Source organism: Ciconia boyciana, chromosome 13, assembly GCF_034638445.1.
Source record: "Ciconia boyciana chromosome 13, ASM3463844v1, whole genome shotgun sequence".
NCBI lineage: Eukaryota > Metazoa > Chordata > Aves > Ciconiiformes > Ciconiidae > Ciconia > Ciconia boyciana.
In genome coordinates, this window is record NC_132946.1 from 4,550,135 (window position 1) to 4,570,890 (window position 20,756).

Here is a 20,756-nt window from a genome sequence, read left to right on the forward strand (position 1 = left end):
CCAACCCAGCGGGGCTCCCTCTGCCCCCCGCTCACCTACCATCACCCCTGCGCCCCATGGCTCCTTGCAACAGGGTGGATTTACATTTTCGGAGCCGACTCAGGGCTTCGTGGGGCGTGGGCCCGGTGTGAGTCAGCTGCTGCTGGGGTGGCAGAGGGCCCGTGGCTGGGAGCCACCAAGAGCGGAGGAGGCTGAGCAGCCATTTGCCTGGATGCTGCTGTATCCGATGCCTCAGCACCAGTGGCCTTGGGGCAGAGACGAGGGAGCCAGTACCTCTGAACAAGCCGGATTTCGCTTCTGCACCCGCTCGGGGCAGAGAGCTCCTGCCCTCAAGATGAGCGCCCTCAGAGACAGCTAAACCGTGAGGCGACGGCACAACTGAGCCGGGTGTCTCAACATAGACCCGCCACTCCCATCATGGCGGCGCCGCTCTCAAGATGGCGCTGAGCAACGGCTGGCACCTCCCCTCCGTCTCGCCGCACGCCGGGCCACGCTCAAGATGGCGGCGCGGGGCGGCCGAGGGGGCGGCGGGGGAGTGGCGAGCCGCGGAAGCCGGGTCATGGCAGCGCCGGAAGAACCGTGCGGCAGCCGGGCCGGCGAGGAGCCAGGCCGGGACGCGGCCGGTTTGAGCGGTGCCCGGGGGACGCGGCGGTGGTGGCGGCGGGACCGCGCGGCCGCTGCCATGTTCCGCTGTGGAGAGGTGAGCCGGGGTCGGGGGGGCTCTTCGCGCCCTCCGCTTCCCCCTCCGCTCCGGCCCCTCGGAGGGCCGTTATCCGCGCTGTAGCGGGGCTCGTCCTCCGCCGCCGTCTCTCTGGCCTGGGGCTGGGGGGAGCCGGGCCCCCCTCAGGGATGAGGGCGAGGCGAGAGGGGCTGGAGCCGGCCCCGGGGGCGGTGAGGGGGCTCAAATGGCGGCGGCGGGGCGGGGGGGTTCCGGTGGTCCCTCTCGCCGCGGGGCTCGGCCCAGGCTGCCCGACGGCGTGGAGGTGGCCCGGGTACCCGGTTCCTGAGGCGGGCCTGCCGCCGTCTAGCGGGGCTGGGTACGGGCGCCGAAATCGCCCTCCTCTGGGGTGCCTCTGTGGGGGGTTTACAGGGGCTGTGAGGCGGGACCAGCTCCCCCCTTCCCTTGAGGGGATGCCATGGTATTAATGCCAATTTGAGCTTTATTAAAGATGGTGCTAAAGTCCCAGCCGCCCCCCCGAAACCACCATCATAACGGTGGGGTGGGCTGGGGGCCATGTCCAGCCCTTGCACCGCACAAGGCAGCGCGCACCCCATCGCCTTCTTGTCAGGCGGTCCCGGCGGGTTTGGGGTGCGGTTGCTGGGGTGCCTCTTGTCACCTCAGTGTCGAAGGAAGGCAGCTTGGAGTGGAGGAGCAAAGGGGCTCTCGTGTCCCCTTTGGAGCCCAGCTGTCAATCGTGTGGTTTCGTATGGTTAAAGTGTAAGCATGTTGCAGAAGAGCTACGGGTGATCCGATGCTGGACTGCAGTTTTGTTTGTGTGTGTGTGTATATATATATATGGTTATGTAACTCTTAAGGTTATTGAAATGGATGGCACTTACTTAGAGGAAAATACGTAGAAAGAGACTGCTGCATTATATTTAGACAGAATCAGAGACGGTCACTTTCCAATTGCAAAGTAAGTGGCAAAAGTGGAATGAATGTAAACCTTTTTTTCCTCATTCTAAAGTAGCCAACAGTGTAAGAGTGAGTGAAGGTACAGTGGCCTTGTGTGAAGTTTTGTACTACCTCCATATTGTCTTCTAAGGGAAAGCTTTTGGTTTCTTCATGCAGATGGAAGTACTTAAAGATTCAAACATTTCTGGTTTGTCTCACTTTATAAATCCTTATGAGACTTGGGCTATCTGTTTTCTCACAAGCTTTGCTGAAGTTTCTGAGCTAGTAGCTTTTCTTTTTTTCTTTTTTCTTTTTCTCCCCCCACCCCCAGGAGATCGTAAGTGGGGAGAGCGAGGAGGAAAGTAATGGCGTCAACTTGATGGAGTTCTCGGATGAGATCCTTTTGCACATCCTCAGCTACATCCCTTGCACAGACCTTGTCCTGAACGTCAGGAGAACCTGCAGGAAACTCGCAACGCTTTGCCTTGACAAGAGTCTAACCCATACAGTTTTACTTCAGAAAGACTATAAGGTGGGGAGAGTAGCTTGCTTCTTCTGTTAGCTATGAAGACAAATCTGACTTCTGAAAAAATGCCAAGAAGTAGAACTTTCTAATGTGTCTGCATAAATGAACTGCTCTTGAACTCTGAAATCAAATCAACAATAAACTGTTTTATAAAAGCATTTGTTTTCCAGAATGCTTTGTTAGAACAGCTCTGTGTTCCTTAGTTATATAAAATACTGTCAGTGAAAATTATCTTCTCTGTGCTTCTGGAAGCTAAAATGAAAGTAAACGTGACTTTCCATTTGTAGCTGTGGCTGTGTAAAGTTATCATTTTCTCAAAATACATTTTCCATGATATTGTGCAAAAAAATCTTGTGCATATTGCTGTCAGGCATGCAGTCAGCTAAGCCAGAAATTGTATATGTGTTATAACAAAAATAAAGCTTGGGAATGAAGGGTGATACGTTTTATGAGGACTGTATCACCAAGTGCAGGCAAGGGGAAGCCTCTCTTACTCATTTCCAAAAGCAAACTGGATGAAGGAGAATGGAAAACATTCTCCTTTCAATCTGAGTTTCCATAGATAGCTAGTTCTCCTGAAATAGCTTTGCTGTTAGAAAATGGAAACAGTCCTCCATTCTACTATCAGTTGCTGAACAGATTTGGCCTCACAGTCAGTAATGCAGAACTGCACAGACTAAGAAGCTAAAGGAAGTGTAATCTTAAGAGTCCAAAGCATAGCAGGCTAAGCTGGCTACCAGCAGTATAATAATTCTTAGACTGTGCTAGCGTCCTGAGACCTTTGGATGAGCCATGTAATCTAAGTGCTAACCACTGTTATTCCCATCTTCAGATGGGAAACTGAGTCAGTACACACCATTGCCATATATCTCATTGAATCTGGTTTTGTTTGAGTACAGGTAAACAAAGACAAAGTGAAGCAACTGATGAGGGATATCGGAAAAGAGATTTACCAGCTGAACATGGCTGGGTGCTATTGGCTGCCCAGCTCCACTATTGATCATGTAACACGATGCAAGAACCTGGTAAAACTGAACTTGTCTGGGTGCCACGTCACCTCTCTCCGTCTCTCAAAGATGCTGTCCACGCTCCAGCACCTGCGCTCCCTGGCGATAGATGTAAATCCGGGTTTCGATGCCAGTCAGCTAAGCACTGAGTGTAAAGCCACTCTTAGCCGTGTCTCGGAATTGAAGCAAACCCTTTACACGCCGTCATATGGTGTCGTTCCGTGCTGCACTAGCCTTGAGAAACTGCTGCTTTATTTTGAGATCCTTGATCGCTCACGAGAAGGTTTTATGCTCTCTGGGCAGCTAATGGTAGGTGAGAGCAATGTGCCCCATTACCAGAACCTCCGTGTCTTCTATGCCAGGCTGGCTCCTGGCTACGTTAATCAGGAGGTGGTGAGGCTGTACTTGGCAGTGCTAAGTGATCGGACACCTGAGAACCTTCACGCCTTCCTTATTTCTGCTCCTGGTAGCTTTGTGGAGACGGGAGCCACTAAAAACCTCCTGGACTCTATGGCTCGAAATGTACGTCTGGATGCTTTACAATTGCCCAAAGCCTGGATTAATGGCTCTGGGCTCCTGCAACACTTGAAGTTCAACAACCCTTTCTACTTCAGCTTTAGCCGATGCACCTTATCTGGTGGTCACCTGATCCAGAGGGTTATTAATGGTGGGAAGGATCTTAAAAGCTTAACCAGTTTGAATCTCAGTGGCTGTGTTCACTGTCTGGCTCCGGAGTCCTTGTTTCGAAAAGCGGAAGATGACATTGACAGTGGCATTCTGGAAAGCCTGGTAGCGTCTTGCTGCAACCTGAGACACCTCAACCTCTCTGCAGCTCACCATCACAGCTCAGAAAGCATAGGGAATCACTTGTGCCAGCTTCTGTCCAGGCTAAAGCACCTGCTCTCATTAGCACTACCGGTTTGCTCCATCACAGATGTTGCTGCAAATGTGGAAAAGCCTTCCACGGCGTCTAATTTGGTGCCCCAAACATTTGGAAGGAAAGTGCGGATTGGGATACAGACATATCCAAGGAACTTAGCGGACCAGGCAAATCGGAAGATAGAGTCTTCAGTATTCTGGGCTCTGATGGGAAGCCTCCGATTTTTGGAAACCTTGGAAATAATTGGGTCCAGTTTTTCTTCTGCCATGCCCCGCAACGAGCCAGCAATTCGGAACTCGTTGCCTCCTTGTGTCCGGGCACAAAGCGTGGGGGATTCAGAGGTGGCTGCCATTAGCCAACTGACTTACTTGCAGAGCCTCACCTTAGCACAACTGCCAAATATTCTTACTGGCTCTGGGCTTATTAACATTGGATTGCAGTGCCAGCATTTGCGGACTCTTTCGTTGGCCAACCTGGGCATGATGGGGAAAGTGGTCTATATGTCTGCTCTCATGGACATGCTGAAACACTGCAAGTGTTTGAGAGATCTCAGGTGAGGGGCTGCCGTTGAACATCTCCCATTTTGTTCGTGGATCTCCAGAAATGTAGTGCGTGGTTTGTTGTGGCTAGCGTTAAAACTGCGAGTGTTCCTGTTCTGGTCAAATGTAGCTGCAATGGCTTGAAAACTGGGTATTTTCCTTCCCGACTTGTGGAGAACAGGAAGGCATCGCATGCTGTCCTTGAGGGCTCAGGATATGCCCTTTAACCAGTGTTTTAAGAGCAAAAAGTCTTTATGCTGCAACTGCCTTCCTTTTAGATAAGGAAGAGTGGATGCTGCATATTTGGGAGCTAGCAGCCTGTCAGAGCTAGGTTAAAGACTACACGCCTTTGCTGACTTTTTGGCTTTGTGTACATGTACATCTCTTAAATTTCCAGGAAGGAAGAGACTCCTACAATGTCTAGATAATGTAGAGTTCTCCTTAGGTTTCCCAATGAGATATTTTTCTGCCTTTGGTTTGTATTAAAATCTTGCCTCTTTATTTTTTTATTTCTTTTTCTTTTCGTGATAATATCTTGAAAACATTCCAAATTTAGAGTTTGTCCTGTTGGTGTTCCTCTTGTGGTAGGATTTAAAGGATCCTACCAAAGATCTGATCCTAAAGGGTGCATAAAGGAGCTTCACAGTAGCCAAAATGTGCTTATGAAAGCAAAGGGCATGAACCGTGATGGTTTCCTTGCACTGGTCCAAATAAACACAAATGTCATTACTTTAGAAAGATTTTTTTTTTCTTCTTTTTTTCCCTAAATCAGCTTCTGTTGGTGAAACTGCTAGACCTGTCAGTCCCGTTGTCATCCTGTGTTCACAACATGGGTCTAAAATGCCTAACAGCAGTAACAGCAAGGTCACTCCTGTGATCACCATGACAGTTAGTGTGACTAAAATTATTGCTCATCAGCTGAGACTGGTGTTTGTGTGCATGTTCCTGACCCATTGCAATAGTGAAGGGAGCCAGGGTGGCTAAAACACCTCAGGAGGGTTTTCATTTTCCACTGCTTCCCATTTATAACAGGCAAGGAGCGTGTTGGTCTCTCATCCAAGGGATGGCAGCTTTTGGAAATTCAGTTGCTTAATGGCTTGGGTCACCTGAATGTATCTAACCTTCAGGAGACTAAATAGCCATGGAAGAACTAAGACCTGGGGAAGGAGGTTTGGGTGTGCAGCGTTGCTTCGCTCAGTCTAGGCCCTGTAGTTTCCAGAGACTTTGAAATGGAGGCCAAGAGCAGTAAAGATGAGAGGCAGCGTAGAGCCTTGAATAAAGGACGAACAAGGGTGTCTCCTTGCAACAGCCAGGCGTTTCGATGTGTCATTGTTCTGTCTTGAGTAAAGTCTAAGGTTTTATATAGGTTTAAGAGGCTTTTAATGTTTAGCACTTCCTCCTGATAATGTAGTTTCCTTTTCATTTGACTAATTCTCTGCTGCTTCTACGTTTTTTTTCCCCCTTCCCCATTTTCCAGGCTGAGAAGCTAGTTTAAGGGGATATTCCAAAGCAACATTGTCATCTAGCGAGTGAAAGGCAGTATTGCAAGTATGGCTGTCCTGTCACAGAGATTAACCTAGAAACCTGCTGTGAGGTTGCAGGGGCTTCTGTGCTTTTTGTCCTAAACTTATAATGGACCAATAACACTGTTGAAAAATTGGAGAGGCTTCCCATTTCCTTAATATTAATTTTAAGCTATTACTCAAAGCGCTTGTGGGCTGTTAGGATCTCTTCAGGCAATGCTACCTGACCAGCAGTCACAGGCTGAGACTCTAAACCAGAATTTATCAATTAACAGGATTAAGTTGCTGAGATACCCCCACGTACTACAAAAGCCTACGCAGAGATTATCCAGATCAGGCTGGGACCAACAGCTTGTTATCACCTAATGGATTAACCTTCTGGGAGCTCTGGCCTTGCTGACCCAATGACTGGGATTCCCAAGTGCTCCGAGGCCCTGTAGTAAATCTGCACTAAGCAGGCATAGTCTCCTGGTGACACCGGCCCCGAGCAGGCTCTGCTTCCTGCAGACTGGTTTCTGTGAGGGAGTCATCCAGTTATGCTGCTAGTTAACACATGGACCCCTTGTTGGTCAGGTATGGCTTCACCATGTAATTTTGTTGTCCTGCTCTGGGCTGTGATCTAAGATTGTGGATAGCCATGATAGAGGATCCTGTCTCTCTTCTCTGGGCCAAGTGTTTAAGATAAAGGTTGAATTGATGATGGTTCTTCTTCCTGTGGGAGAGCAGTAGCTTTGATCCTTTGCCATCCTCTGACCAGGGAGGGCTGGTTGTGGTCACTCTGTTGGCTCAGAGGCCCAAGTTCTGCATCACCATGTGTGCATTGTGAATTTTTCATGCCTGCTTCTCTCTAGGTGGTAAACTGAAGGTGACCAGTTTGATCAGTGTTTGGTGCACTGGAGCAGTAAGTCCCTAAATCCACATCAACTGCTCAGTGGATGTCAAGTAGCAAAAGCCAGGCTGTGCTTGTCATAAGACCAGAAGGATCTGCTGGTCAGATCTATGTCCCATCTCACCCAACATGCTTTGTGGAAAACTTGCAAAACCAGGATTACCCCCTGTGGGCACTGGAATTCTGCAGTTTAGGGCCTTTCTGCCTAATTGTGTCCTTGTCCTTTAGCACACACCGTTCAAGAGTAACTAGCAAGCAAGAGGTCTGAGCTTGCAATGTCAGGTTTGTTACGCCATACCGCTGGCATAAGCAGGTAGAAGGTTATTGCACGTGTAAGTGAAACAGGTGGTGGGGGACACTGGTTGCTCCATTTGCCAGCCCCCCATGAATGTGCTGTCTTCCCTCTTGTCTGAAAGCGGCCCAAGCATGAATTACCCATTGACTTGTTTTTGTTTATTCTTGCAGGCTGGAACAGCCGTACTTCTGTGCAGGCGCCCAGTTCTTCCAGGCACTGAGTCATTGCTCCTCTCTCCAGCGGCTTTGCATCGTCTCCCGGAGTGGGACTCTGCAGTCTGACGCAGTGATGTCATTCATGGCCAACAGCCTTGAGGTCATCATGTGCCACATGTTTATGGGAGAATCTCTTACCGTTTGCAAAAATCTCCAGCAATCTATTGTCCGGAGGTGAGTGCGGAAAGGGGTTGATGTAGGATTTCTGGAGCTGTTGAAGATTTATCTCCATTTCCTTGCTTGCCAAGGTTTATATGGCTTGGAGCACTTGTTCCAAGAAGCTAATAGGTACTGTGTAACTGCTTGGCACATGAACTAGCCTCTTATATTAATAAGAGTGAATCAGTTAAATATTTGAAGGTATTATATGAATTTTTGATTCCAGTCCCACCCATGTTCTCTGCAGTTCCGTTGGCTGAGTTGAAGTTCTGGATGTAAAGCTCCATCATAAATCAAATGACACTTTTCATGTAAACAAAACATCTGCCGACATTTTAAGTACTGAGAGATTTGACCTTGAAGCTTTCCTCCTTTCCCACAAGTGACTAAGATAATTCTCTGTCCTCTAATCACTTGTAAATGTCACTTACTGATAATCCCCTGGCAGCGCAATTCAAAGCCTTTAAAGGGTTGTTGTGAAGGGTTTTTCTTCGGAGGGTGTGTGTGGGGGAGAATTCGTACAAACTGCCTTTGCACGTTTGGCAGTTCTTAAATGCATTTTGCTTGGCCCCTTGCAGTGTTCTGAGGCTCACGTGGTGGGGAAACGTTTGTGAGCCGTGAACCGCATTTGAAAAGAGAGCTTTTAATTACGCTTGGCTTGAAATCTTCTAATAGTGGCAGTCATCTTACAAAATATTTCCCATGCAACAGACTTTCCATTATTATTTTTTTTTTCTATAAGGCTTTTTCTCTGCCTTCAGTCTGTTTTCTTTGTCACCTACTGTTGCTTTGCCCTGTTAAGCTCTAATAAAAATTTCAAATCACATGGCATTATTACTGCATCCTAAAGGGTGCTCCTCCCCCCCAGCCTTTTTCCAGCTTCAAACTGACTTATTACACTTGGCTTGTTTCTGAGGATCAAATCCAGAAGAGTCTATGACTATATTAGCTACCTACCAAACTGCACATGAGATTGTTTGTTACAGCCTCTAAAAGGCTCTGTGTCCTTCTGGGATAGTGATTGTTGGAAACATCTAAGTAAATTCCTTGTGATGTGACAAGGATTCTTTGAGTTTGTTTTTCATAGGGCTTCATATCTGTAAAAACATTTATTGGTGGATTTTGGTTGTGCTTTGGGGATCCTTAGAAAGAATCAAGAATCCGCAGTTCCCTTTTTCTATTTTGCCCTCCCCTCTGAGGTGGCATTTGCAGCACTGGCCAAAATTTTAATGTCCACTTAGCAGAAATACACGTTCTGCAGTCTTTTCTCCCTCTTTTTCTCTGTTGTGGACGGATTCTCGCTACATTCTGTACCTCTTAATAATTTAAACCCTGGGAACTTTCCAAAGAGCAGCTGATGCCTCGTGGAAATGTTAAAAACTATTTTTATATTTAGCAACAGTTCTGGCTGTCATACTATTTTTCTTCTTTTGTATTTTATTAACAGAGACGTTTGTATGAAAACAGGATTTTTTGAAGTTTTTTTTTTTTCCCCTAAAGAGAGCATCTGCTCGCACTGCAAATTCTACACCTGAAGTCATAATCCTCTATGACATTGTAATTGGTGGCTCTGGAAACGATTTTGATGTCACATAAGATTATGACTTCAGGAGGAGGATAAGCAGTGGGAGCAGATGCTCTCCTAAGCAACAAAGATCCTGTTCTCATGCAACTGTCTCTAGTAATAAAATGGAAGGAACAAAATACAGAAAATGATGTGTAAGCAAAGCCTGGAGTCTTCCACGAGCCATCAGTGAGTCTTTAACCACGTGACTTTTCCACTGATCCCATTCTCATCCTTGCAGAAATGTGCCTTCAGATGGGGTCAGGAATTGACTTTCTCTTGACTGCATTTTGTCTACTACTCCAAGGGCAAAGAGATGTGCAGTAAAATTTGTGTGTGAGCTAGTTCATTGCTTAAACCTGTGGATAAGGCCCTAATTCACACAGCATGGCTTCCTCTAAAAATGTGCTGCTAGTGTCTCTTTAATCCAAGTTTTAAATTGGAAGAGCCCATTGGGCAGCAAGTTTGAAGTTATATATCCTTGGGCCAGAATGAAATAGCTGATTCATTTTTTTTGTTTGTTTGTTTGGCTTTTTTTGTTTGGAATGTGTGCAGATGCTGTGTGTGCGGGGAAAACATGGAGAGTGGGTGGGAAGGAGGAGGCAAGAGGAGGGAAGGCAAGGCTGTGAGCCTTTCTTTTCTCCCTTTCTTGAGCTGGGGGAATTGATCTATATTCCTCGGGTCCCATTAAGGATTAGAGTTCCTGTTTTAGGGCTATGGAGATGGTCTTGTTTAGGCTGAGAGCAGCCAACAGTTTTTGAACAGGGAGATGGGGTCAAAGTGACTCCTGTTCTCCCAACGCCTCTAAAAAGAGAAGAAATGCAAGTGGGAACTGGAAAGGCCTAGGGCTGGGCATGCACCAGTAGTTTGCTGCAGGTGGTAGAGCTGGGAGGGCTTGAAAATGCGATCTAGTGCAGTGCAATCCTTTTTGAGATGTGGATGCACAGGAGGGTTCAGATCACAGAAGAGGCTGTGACCGATATGAGGAGAACAGACTGGTTTCAGCTGTGGAGTTGTACTGGAAGATGGTGTATATACAGGGTATGGTGATGGGAGCTTGGGTATTAAATCTCCTGCATCACACCGATGGCTTAAAGGCTGAACTAATTCTCAAATTTGCTCTTCCCTTTGACTGTAAAATAAGGTTAGTATTATGTATTTCTGTTCCAAAAAGAGAGCTGTTCTCATGTCCGTTAGTCTTGTGACAGCTCTGAACCAGGCCCTGTGGTGTCCAGCTTTCTTGTGGGCAGTTTTCTAGTTGAAGTTTGCTGCTATTTGGGACAAATTAGTTTATGTATTTAAGTCATTAAAAGCCTCTGATTCAGTTCTGTCTCTTTTGCAATGAAACACAGTAAGCAGAACAGCACTCATCTGGAGCCCTCATCAGCAAACAAGAGGCTTGCAAGGGCAAGGTCTCCTCTGAGCTTTAGAGAAGACTGTTTCCCTCTGGGCAGATAAATCATTGCAGTGTTTTTCTTTATTCTTTTTTCTTCTGTGTGAATGGGAGGGGTAATCTCCTTTATGGTTCAGGGAGGTACTCTGTGCATGTAAGAAGGGCCTAGTGGTTAGAGTGGGAGATGTGGCTTGAGTGATCTGTATTCACTTCCCTGATCTTCCTCAGATTTCACATGTGACAGTGGTCTCATCTCAGTTTCTCTGTAAAATGACATTTTTTTTTCCTATCACATGGTGCTCAGCTGCTGCCACACTTCAGATAGTAGTGGATCTAACAAACAATGTTTTCCCTTTTATGCTTGGACCCTAACTTTGCCGAAGTGCTTAGCTCCAAGCGCGTGTTGTCTTTGTTTAAATAACTCTTCTGTTAAAACCACTGCAGCGGTAATTCCCGAAACACTAAAATACCACAATTTGAGGACCCACGGTTGTAGGTTCAAGCGTGACCCCAGACCTGTTGCTGTGCAAAGAGGCTTCTTTGCAGAAAAGGCAGCTGTGCTTCTCCCTTTTGGGCTGAGTTGCTGTGCTGGGATTCCTTCTAAATGCTTGCAAAGAGCCGTGTGTCCAAAGCCTGGTCCGTGGGGACCGGGCTTGCTTCGAACAGCTTTCCCCGAGGGTTTCCACACTGTTATTTTGTGAAATAGTCAGTAGATGGAGCTGTGACCTATGGAAGGTGTCCCACAGCTTGCTGATGTGTTGCATGCTAAATACTCGTATTTATACGCCTGTATTTCTCTGCCCCAGAAATCTAGCGGGCAAGGAATTTGGATGACTTCAGGGTTGCACAGCTACATGGCGTGGTTAGTGAGCACTTCACAAATGTCCAGAAGAAGTTGCTTTCCTGGTGAAGCTTACCAGCAGAAAACAGACTGGAAGAGGGGATAGGAAATGCTTTGGCAAATCTGAGGGGCAAATCTGAAATGCATTTGGCAATGCTGAGGCCCCTTGGCCTCAAGGACAGATTTTATTTTCCAGTGTGTTCCTTTAGAATTTTGTTGGTTTTAGCTTAAGTGTTTAGATAGCTCCTATCATTGTAATGATTTCAAGGACTCTACAATGCCAGACAATACAAGCCTGTGAAAAGTCCTTGAAAAAACACCTTGGAAAAGATCAAGAAAGCAACAGTTAAAACAACCGCAAAGCAAAACAAAAAATCTCTGAGCATGCGGTGTCATTAGGGATTCTTCATACATAGGGGGAAAGTGGCAAGGCATAGAGGTGAGTTGTGATTTATAGAAATGCAATCCAAGTTAAGCCATGGTAGAGAGCATGGTCAGGAAGCGAAAGATTGTGGTGCAGCTGAAGTGTGTTTTGGGGAGGTGGGTGGGTAGCTGGGCTTAGCTGCTCACATCTCCCAAAAGTGCTGTTGTCATCTCCTGGGATCTGATAGCTGTTGGGAGAAGGTGCAGAGGGCTGGGGCTGGCTGGGGTCCTGGTACAGCATCCCCCAAGAGCTGTGGGGTGGGGAGTGGTGGGCTGGCAGTCTTAGCTCAAGCCCTCTGCCCCTGTTCTCCTAGCCACACTGGCTACCTGTCTCCGGCAAATGGCTTTGCAAAGCAAGTGTGTGACTTGGGTGACTCTGAGGGTTAACCAGTGCTGGAATGCAGAGAATTTTACTGTTTTAGGACAATATGCCTGTTCTGGGGATCCAAGACCCAAAGAAAGAGAAACACTAACTTAACCTTCCTTCTTCTGCCTGTGTCAGATATGAGCACTGCTTAGTTTGAAGTGACTTTCACAATAAGACTCCTGCCACTTTCCAGGAATAGCTATTTCAGTCTGAATTAGACCTTGCTATTCAAGCTTCTGTAGCATTACCTAAATTTTCCCCTGCTTGTTATTGTTCTTTTTTAACATGAAACTCTTGGCTGAATCTTACCTTTTCTTAAACTGCTGATTCCAGTGGCCCTGTGTGGCTGTGAGAGTCATGATGCTCGCTGAAGGGATGAAGCACCCTCCTGGGATTCAGTTGCAGAAATAGGGCTTCCAGGTGGGAGCATGGGGATGAAACTGAGTATTTGGAAAGTGCTGAGCGAGCCAGTCCCTCTCCTGGTGTTTGGCACAGGACTGAACTATCCCAAATGAATTTTTGCTCACCTCAGAGCTAAGCGTTGCCCCCTCCCTTGTTGCTGTTGCCCTGGATATCCCTGCAGTATTCCTCTTGCCTGGATTCTCATTGTGGGCTTGGCCTCAGAACAGCCCTTTTGGGTAATCCTTTTTATTGCTAGATTGGGTGGGAGGGGGCTGTTAGGGCAGGAAGCGAGTGCGAGATCATCTTTGAATTCAGCAGAGTCCTCCAGCGTTCCTCCTGCACTGTCCACCTGACCGGTGCAATTGTATTGACACCGCAAAAAGCTGGTATTACCACTCAGGTCTTATTTGAGATTTTCAAGCTGTTTTTACATCCCTTCACCATCTTCTCTTCCTTCTGACCTTGAAAAAGTCCCTCTCAGTACACTGCTGGCTTTCCTGGATCCCAGAGCCAGCTCAGTAGCTGCCAATCCCACTCCGCTAGCCTAAGCATGTTGTGGGCTCAGGCCCTGCGTCTGATTGCAGAAGACTTAATGTATCGCTAGGCTGGTGTAGTGAATCATTAGCATCCTGTTCCAGCTTTCATTGTCTGTTTCATTTCCTGCTCTTAGAAACCCCTGAATCATTCTGTCACAGACTGAATAACAAACTGCATCCTTGTCAGCTTGCGTTACCCAAGAATTCGTTGGCGGGCTTGGCGAAGGCTGACTCTGCTTGAGGTGTGGCCCAGACACCTTTGCTTCTACCAGGGATGTTGTTTATGGGTGGGTTCAAATACTTTACAAGCCAGCATGGCTTGTGGGACCATCACCAATTTGGCATATTAATGTATCTTCTTTTGGGGGTACTAAAATACCCTTTTCTTAAATGCATTCCTGTGGTTGACCCAAATGGCTTGTTCTAAGTGCTAGCTCATGTGTTTTGAAGGGAATTTAGTCCTGAAACCTTCCTTAGAGGGTAGATTGTGCATGAAATAGGTTTCAAGGAGTGTCCTCCTCTCTCTCTTGGCTGAGAAATAATATTGGAATAGTACTGTCATGCTTTCTCTTCATGAGGGTGTAAAAGGCTGAACGGAAGCATTAACTGCAGCTTTAAAGCATTTCCATAGTAAAATAAATCTAATTGAGCAGTTATTGCAGTAGCTTTTTAATTTGTGGAAGAGATTAGGAAATAACTTTCAGCTTGCTCTGGCAGAGCACTCCCCTAGGACGTGTCCTGGGCACTCTGGCATCGCTCTTTGGGTTCTTATTCCCTCCCCCTTTAGCTGTCCGGTCACATTTGACTGATGCAGAGTTCAGCTGGCAAAATAATGTAAGAACCTCAATCTGTGAGCATGTTTGATATAAACCTCAGTTCACAGGAGAAGTAGCGGAGTGTCATTCCTGCCTTACAGAGAGAAACCACAGCGGAGAGATGTAATTTGCCTCTACTTGGGATGAGTCTGATGTGTATTGCTACTTCCCCATGGCACGATGCAGTGGCAGAGGATGCTGCATTGAAGATAATGGGAGAGTTGGCAGTGTTGTGTGCAAATTAATTCCAGAATCCCATCTACACCCCTTCGTCTCACGTTGGAGGCTGTAGTGATGGGACTTCAGGTGAGGGGAAATCGCAGGCCTTGGGAGAATGCCGGTTTGTCCATGTAGACATGAGGAGATGGAAGACACCCTTAAAGGAAAACACTTTATGGAGGAAATATCTCATTGTGTGGAGTTAAGAGCAACCGGAGGAATCGTAACAGCTTTCCTCGGGAACTTTTGAAGTCTGTTTCTGAGGTTAGAAAATAAGGTCTGCTCAGCACTGGTACTCTGGCAGGGTTGGAAGTGAGAATGGCACTAAGGAATGGGTCTGCTTTATAGTCAGTATGTAGAGGCCTTGGACCCCTCTTGAGAGGCTTCTGGGAGATGAGTGGGGGGCAAGGGTCCTCCCTGCTCACAGAAGAAGGGGCCTGAGGGAATCCCACCCACAGTTTATTTGGTGTGGCTGGAAGAGGCTCTGGAGAAGCTTCATTTTATGCTATTGGCAGTCACTGTAAGCAAGGAGAGCTTTTGCAGTTTCCTGGTACTGAGTTCAGGGCATGGCCAGTGGAACAAATTTTAAGTGCATGTCTGGCCTTCTCTGAAAAGATGAGAAAAGTGTGTATATGTATGTTGGGTCATGCCACTTGTCAGGTGCTCCAGCTTGTCCTGGCACTTCCTCTGTTCCACCACGCCATGCTTCGAGGATGGTAGTTTCCAGCCTGGCTCAGGTATGCTGGCTGAAGCTTTCAAGACAGATGCCACATTTGAACTTTCAGATGTGAGCAAGTCTTCCAGTGAAAACTGACTTATGCTGTGCCTGGTGGAGGATTAACAGAGTTTTTGTGCATGTAAGTGAAAGAGCTGCCTACAGGGCAAAAAGTGAGTTGGTCTGAGTTCTCTTTTCTTGGGAAGCTTGTGCCTCTCCAGAAGCAGCTCACCAGCCTGTGGGGGAAGTCTAAATGGAGGGGGGAGAAGGTGTGCGACTGCAGCACAGCATTTGTGAGAGTGCAAACCAGACTCCACATCTGCTCGGTCCCCGCTGTGCTCTGTTCCCCCAAATGAAGCTCTCCTGGTTTCTTTCCTTAATTTCCTCCTCTAGAGCTTCTTTTCCCATAAGCTCATCTCAGTTTGTGGAGTTCAAAAATCTGGCCTTGATCCACTCCTGATACACCGTATTTCCTTGTTTTATCTGGTGTGTGCTGCTTTTGTTGCCAGTGCTTAATTATACCACCTTGTGTGCCCTTATTCCTGCTTGCCAGCTTTTGTGAAGTGGGATGTGCTGAACCGTCTGAATTTGGTGTAGGGCTTTTCTTAGGTTTCTCTGGAAATCTCAAGGGGAAATACATTCTTCAGTCCCAGATACTGCCTTATCCTTTCCTTACAAGTAAGAGAAGGTAAGTTTGGGCAGCACCTAACGCAGTGGAGCTGTCATCTTCTGGGGTCTGTGCTGCCGAGAGTTGCAGGGGGGCATAATCCATCATTATAGGCTGGCCAGTGAGATTCTCTGAGGGCTTTGGGCTGCCCTTTAGCTCTATTGGCAGGTGGAGTCCTGGGGACTCACTGGCCTCTCTAGAGAGGTATGTCTGAAAACACACACTGAGAGTGTTTGCCAGGAGATAACTGCATTCCAGGGAGTGACTCTTTTGTCTTGCTAAAATCGAGGAAATCTGATCAAAGTGCAGCCTTGCTTTAGACTTTTTCTCTTTCTCTTTGACTTTGTCCCTGACCTACATATTGGATCCTGCCACGCTGGTTGGAAGTAATTGAGACCATAGTGTTAGGCTATTTACCAAGCTGTTCACTTGAAAATAACCTTACTGTGTCCAGTCCACACCTGTTCTGGGATAATTTTGGAGGCAAATAACAAAGCACCATTAACCCTTTCAACCACATGCAACCAGTTCAAGATCTAACTGTAGAGTGAGGTTATACCTCTGCTGATGCCAGGAGCAGTTTGTGGCACAGGGTGCACTTCGCTGTTTGTTTCCCAGCTCCATGGATGATTCCAGCCAGCTGCTGAAGCCAGGCCTACTATATGTCCACATCCAAACGAGGACACTTCAGAGACCTCCTTGTAAAAGTTCCTGCTGGGTGGTTGCTGGTTTGGTGTTGAGTCTGCTGGACCAGAGGCTATGCTGGAAAATATGTGTGTGGGGGGGTATTTTCTTTGTTATCCCAGTGGTTGTTTCTGATTAAAGGATCTGTTTTGAAGGGGCTGCTAGTCAGTTGCCTAGAAAACTTGCTTTCATTTAATTAATTGTGATGAGTTTAGTCTGGGGGTTTTGTAGGAGAGAGCAAGCAAGCATATCCTTGGCTTCTTTCCCTTGGAAAAAAAGCAGGGTTTCATGTCTGAAACTGCAGCTCTTTTGTCTCCCCAGGTTGACATCCTTCTCTGTCCTTCGGGTTTTAATTTTACAAGCCATGCGCTTGCAGAGGTAGATCCAGTTTGAAGTCCATCCAGGTGTGGAATGAGGAAAGAACCTTCAAGATTACAGGAGCTATTCTGCAACTCATTAACTCAATCTCTTCCCCTTCTTGTTATCTCCTCCCCATGCCTGGGGCCTTTCGAACTAGTGCTCTAAGTGCTTCTCACTTAATCTAGCCCACCTGGACAGGTGTATGAAGAAAGGAATTGCCTTCCGGGGAAGGACTAAAGGAGCATAGATTGCAGAGGGAGTCTGCTTTTGGGAACTGCTAATCCCAGTTTAACATTATGACAGCTGCTCGTTAAAATCAGGGTGTTTTTTAACAGGCAGTTAAAGGAGAGGCTTTGCACGCACATTTAGCTGAGAATAATAGTGAACCATGTGCATTTGATTTTTTTTTTCTTAAATCACGCAAATTGTACATGGAAAGAATTCTCCGGCGTCAACTTGCTGGGGTATGGAATTTACAAGATTTGCAGTAACATACAGTTTCCTGTTGAGGGGGGGAGAAAATTACAAAGCTTTCTTTTTTTCTTTTCCTTTTTTTTTTTTTTTTTTTTTTAAGATCAAGTTCAAACCTCTCATATAAATCCAGCCTCTTTGGAAGGTATACTTACTGTGTTGGGGTTTTTCAGTTGTCTTGGTGGCAGATTGTCGTGTAAATTTGTCTAGGCTCTCGTTTTTATAGCTACATGTAAAGGCTGCTTATAAACTACAATTTTGTATATGGTGAGAAGGCGGCATGCAGATCTAATTTGGGAGAGTCTATATACAAAGAAAGAAGCAGAGGTTTCTTTGCCTTGGGGAGATGGCTGTTTCTTCCTAGCTGAACTTCAGTAAACTTGGTCTATTAACATGATTTTCTCTGCAGGACTGTGGTGTTGGATAAGAAACATGAAGAGCTGAGGCAGAGGAGGGACTATCAAAGAGTTATTTGCTATATTTTATGCAATTTCACTGCAGATTTTACCAACTGCCTCCTAGATCGGCGGTTATTTGCTGGTTGATTTCTTGTAGGCAGTGCTGTAGAAGTAAGAAACTGTGCAGCTCCTACCCAAGCCCCCAGATCCACTCAAGGAGCGGTGTCCTTTTCCGCCAGCCCTTAGGCATGAGGCATGAAGGGCAAGTCTGTGATGCAGAAAGGTATAAAATTGCCCCAGGTAGTTTTGTTGCTGGAAGTCCTCACTCCTGCAGCTACTTAGGTTCAGGCAAATTAATTTGACCCACCAGGACTGAGCAACTAGCCTTGGAATGGGAGTTTCTCTGCTGCATTTTTGGCAGCTCTACTCCAAATCATTTGTGGATGGGAACATCCTTTCTGTCTCCCAGGGAAATGCCAGTCTCTCATGGCCTTTTCTTTAGCTGGCTGTATTGCTACCTGGGATTTTCACGTGTGTTTCCAGCAGCCAGATCTCCAGCCATTCCCTCTCTGACAGAAATCTGTGTGTTTCAGAGCTAGAGATGAGCTGGGAATTTTCCAGACACACACCTGTATAAGAGAAGTTTGTTGAGCAGTGAACTCCTTTTTTCGACCCAACACAACTTGCTTCAGCCTCAAGGGACTGATGCTGCCAGTTTGACTCTGCCTCCTTTAGAGTGATAATGAACTGGCCCTTGTCACATGGTTTGGAGGAAGCATCTTGGTGGCATGGGGCTAATAGTCACAAGTCTTTTAATCTTAAGGGTGTAACTCTTAAGCTATAGCATAACTTCCCTTTACCTCCCAGCTTTAAAAGACTGAACTCTTGTTATGCTACACTGAGTAATGCTATTTTTCTTCCCCATGTTCTCTTACTTCACCAGGTTGCTATCATGTAGAGTACTTGCTGATGGAGATCTGGACTCTTTTTGTATGGCTCTTTTTACGCATAAATGGCTTTAACTTTTGCTGTTCTCTTCCTCTGCTCTGTAGTTATAACCCTGCTGCTCCTCTCTCATGTAGTCATATCAGGCCTCTCTCTTGCAAGGTCTGGGATGTGTGCTGGAAGACAGACCTGGTGGTGTGATGTTGGCAAGAAAAGCTGGGAGGGCAGGAGGAGAATGCAGATTTCTCTAAGAGGGGACCAAAAGGCTAAGGCTGTAGATTCAGAAACTGGAACCCAAAATTCAAGTGGCAAACAGGGATACTTGTGTGCGTTTCTGTTAGGGCAAATTCCTGTGGTGCCAAGACAGGTTTTCTGCAACTTAGATTAAAAAGGAGGCTGCAGTGTGTGCGTGTGTGTGTGTACACTTAAATGCTTATCTGCAGATCTGAGCTTTCTAAACTTGCTTGTGCTCTAATTGCAGAGTGTAGACTCTGCATGCAGAACAACCCAGCCTGAAGTGATAATCCCAGGCTCAGCCCCAAGGGAATGCCTGGCACTACTCTGGCCTGATTTTCTTAATGGCTCTGCAACTTGCTGCTGGTTTGTAGGTGGTTTAAATTGTTATCTCTGAGAACCTTGCCCAGCTTGGGCAGAGCTCTTCTCTGGTCCTCTAAGAATACCTGTATGTTGTGATTTATTTATTTATTTATTTATTTATTAAATCTTCTTCCTCCCTCCCCATGTTAGGCTGAATTTGGGCTTGTGTCAGCTTAACAGACTCACTGAAAAGGGGTGCAAGCCCAGCCTGCGCTCCCCGCTGACACACAGGAGAGTGGGAGACCTTGACTTCCAGCTGCCCCTTCTGCCTCCTCTGAACAACCCTTCCTTGCCCCCACCGCTGCATGATCTATATCCTTGCAGTCCCCTTCTCTTGCACTGGAGAATTCGTGTTTCTCCTCGGCTAATAACCTGTGTCTGATTTAGTTTCCAGGCGGACCGCCCTGCATTAAATGTCGTCATTTTCCCTCTGCTTCATGAGGACTTGACAGAGGTCATCAGAGATGTCCCCATGCGGCACTTGGATGAAATTACCTTGTTTAAAAGCAGAGTGGCCGAGGAACCTCCCAACTTGTGGTGGTGACTGTCACAGCATGGAAAGGACAGTCAGCGTGAACACGTGAAATAGCTTCTTGTTGGCCTGGGTTCCCCATCTTCAGCTCCTGGCCACCTCACTGGATGCTGTACAATCACTTTAAATAGGTGCAATTGCAAAATAAAAAAAGCTGGTCCTTTGCAGTGGGTAAACATCTATTGGATATTGCTTGCATCTGAAAATCCTGTCTGAAAGGCTTCTGGAATCTGATGAGTATTTCCTTGCGGTTAATATTAATTACTTTGTTATTTTACTAAAGTTAAAGGTAAGAGAAACTGACTTAACGATGCTCTTTCCCCTGTGTCGCCTGTATTTCCTAAGGGCCCCTGTGTACTTTGGCAGTGTGCTTTGTGATATTGGTGGAAATCATTCTTTGCTTCGGTCGATTTTTGGCAAAGTAGAAAGCCTAAGCCAGCTAAGAGGCACAAAAATGTGTTGCTCAATTGAAGTGCATAACATCTTTTCTATGTTACAAATACGCATTTGTAGTCACACACATGCAATCACAGATATTTAAACAGTTTTTTTTGATTGAGAAGTACCACAAGGACTCTTTTTTTATTTTTGAATAACAAATAAAGGTCATTAGCGCCTCGACCATGGTATGTTCTTGCTGATGCTGTTTCCATCAGTTGGTCTGGTGGAAGAAGTTCTCAGCTCTTTTGGAAATCCTTGTCCTAGGGTAGATGGTGCCTACAGTGAATAAGTTGAGGCTCAGATCTGATTTAAATGCAGTCTGTCTTGCAGTGTAGATGGGAATGTAGTGTTCCAGTTCTGTCCTTAGATTCCATGCCTTGAGCTCATGCTAATTTTAGAGATGTTAGGAAGTATTTTCACAGTGTGATTTCATTCAGCTTCTCTGCTCCACAGAACTTCCTCAGGCATCAGTAGTGGTCTGGATCACTTTCATATTGCCTTATTTACTGAGCACTTTTGAAAGCATCAGACAGCTGTACCAAAAGCTGAGTTATGAATTCCTGGAGCCATGTTTCTGGGTGGCAGTCAGATTTCCCTTTTGCTGGCATATTTTGTGATAGTGCACTGGGTCTGTCTTCTGCAAAACAGCTATCAACCGGAGCTGTTTAATGTCTCCACCTGTAATCTCCTAAACACTCCCTAATGTGTTGAGCAGCGCTTTTCTGGGGAGACCCAGTG

At 46.4% G+C, this 20,756-nt stretch overlaps 1 protein-coding gene across 1 annotated transcript; it reads left to right on the forward strand.

Annotated features, from left to right (window-relative positions):
• The first annotated feature begins 540 nt into the window (after nt 1-540).
• On the forward strand, nt 541-19,764 carry FBXL18 (F-box and leucine rich repeat protein 18). The gene is made up of 5 exons (XM_072877997.1): nt 541-700; nt 1,947-2,147; nt 3,041-4,581; nt 7,445-7,663; nt 19,433-19,764. The coding sequence occupies exons 1-5, from the start codon at nt 560-562 to the stop codon at nt 19,587-19,589; spliced, it is 2,259 nt and encodes a 752-aa protein (XP_072734098.1). The 5' UTR covers nt 541-559; the 3' UTR covers nt 19,590-19,764.
• Nucleotides 19,765-20,756: the final 992 nt, after the last annotated feature.

Excerpts from the sequence above, each read along its gene's own strand:
- FBXL18 (XM_072877997.1), top strand. The coding sequence starts at position 560 with ATGGCAGCGCCGGAAGAACCGTGCGGCAGCCGGGCCGGCGAGGAGCCA. Across the intron at positions 2,148-3,040 it reads TACTTCAGAAAGACTATAAG|GTAAACAAAGACAAAGTGAA; the intron begins GTGGGGAGAGTA and ends GTTTGAGTACAG. Across the intron at positions 4,582-7,444 it reads AAGTGTTTGAGAGATCTCAG|GCTGGAACAGCCGTACTTCT; the intron begins GTGAGGGGCTGC and ends TTATTCTTGCAG.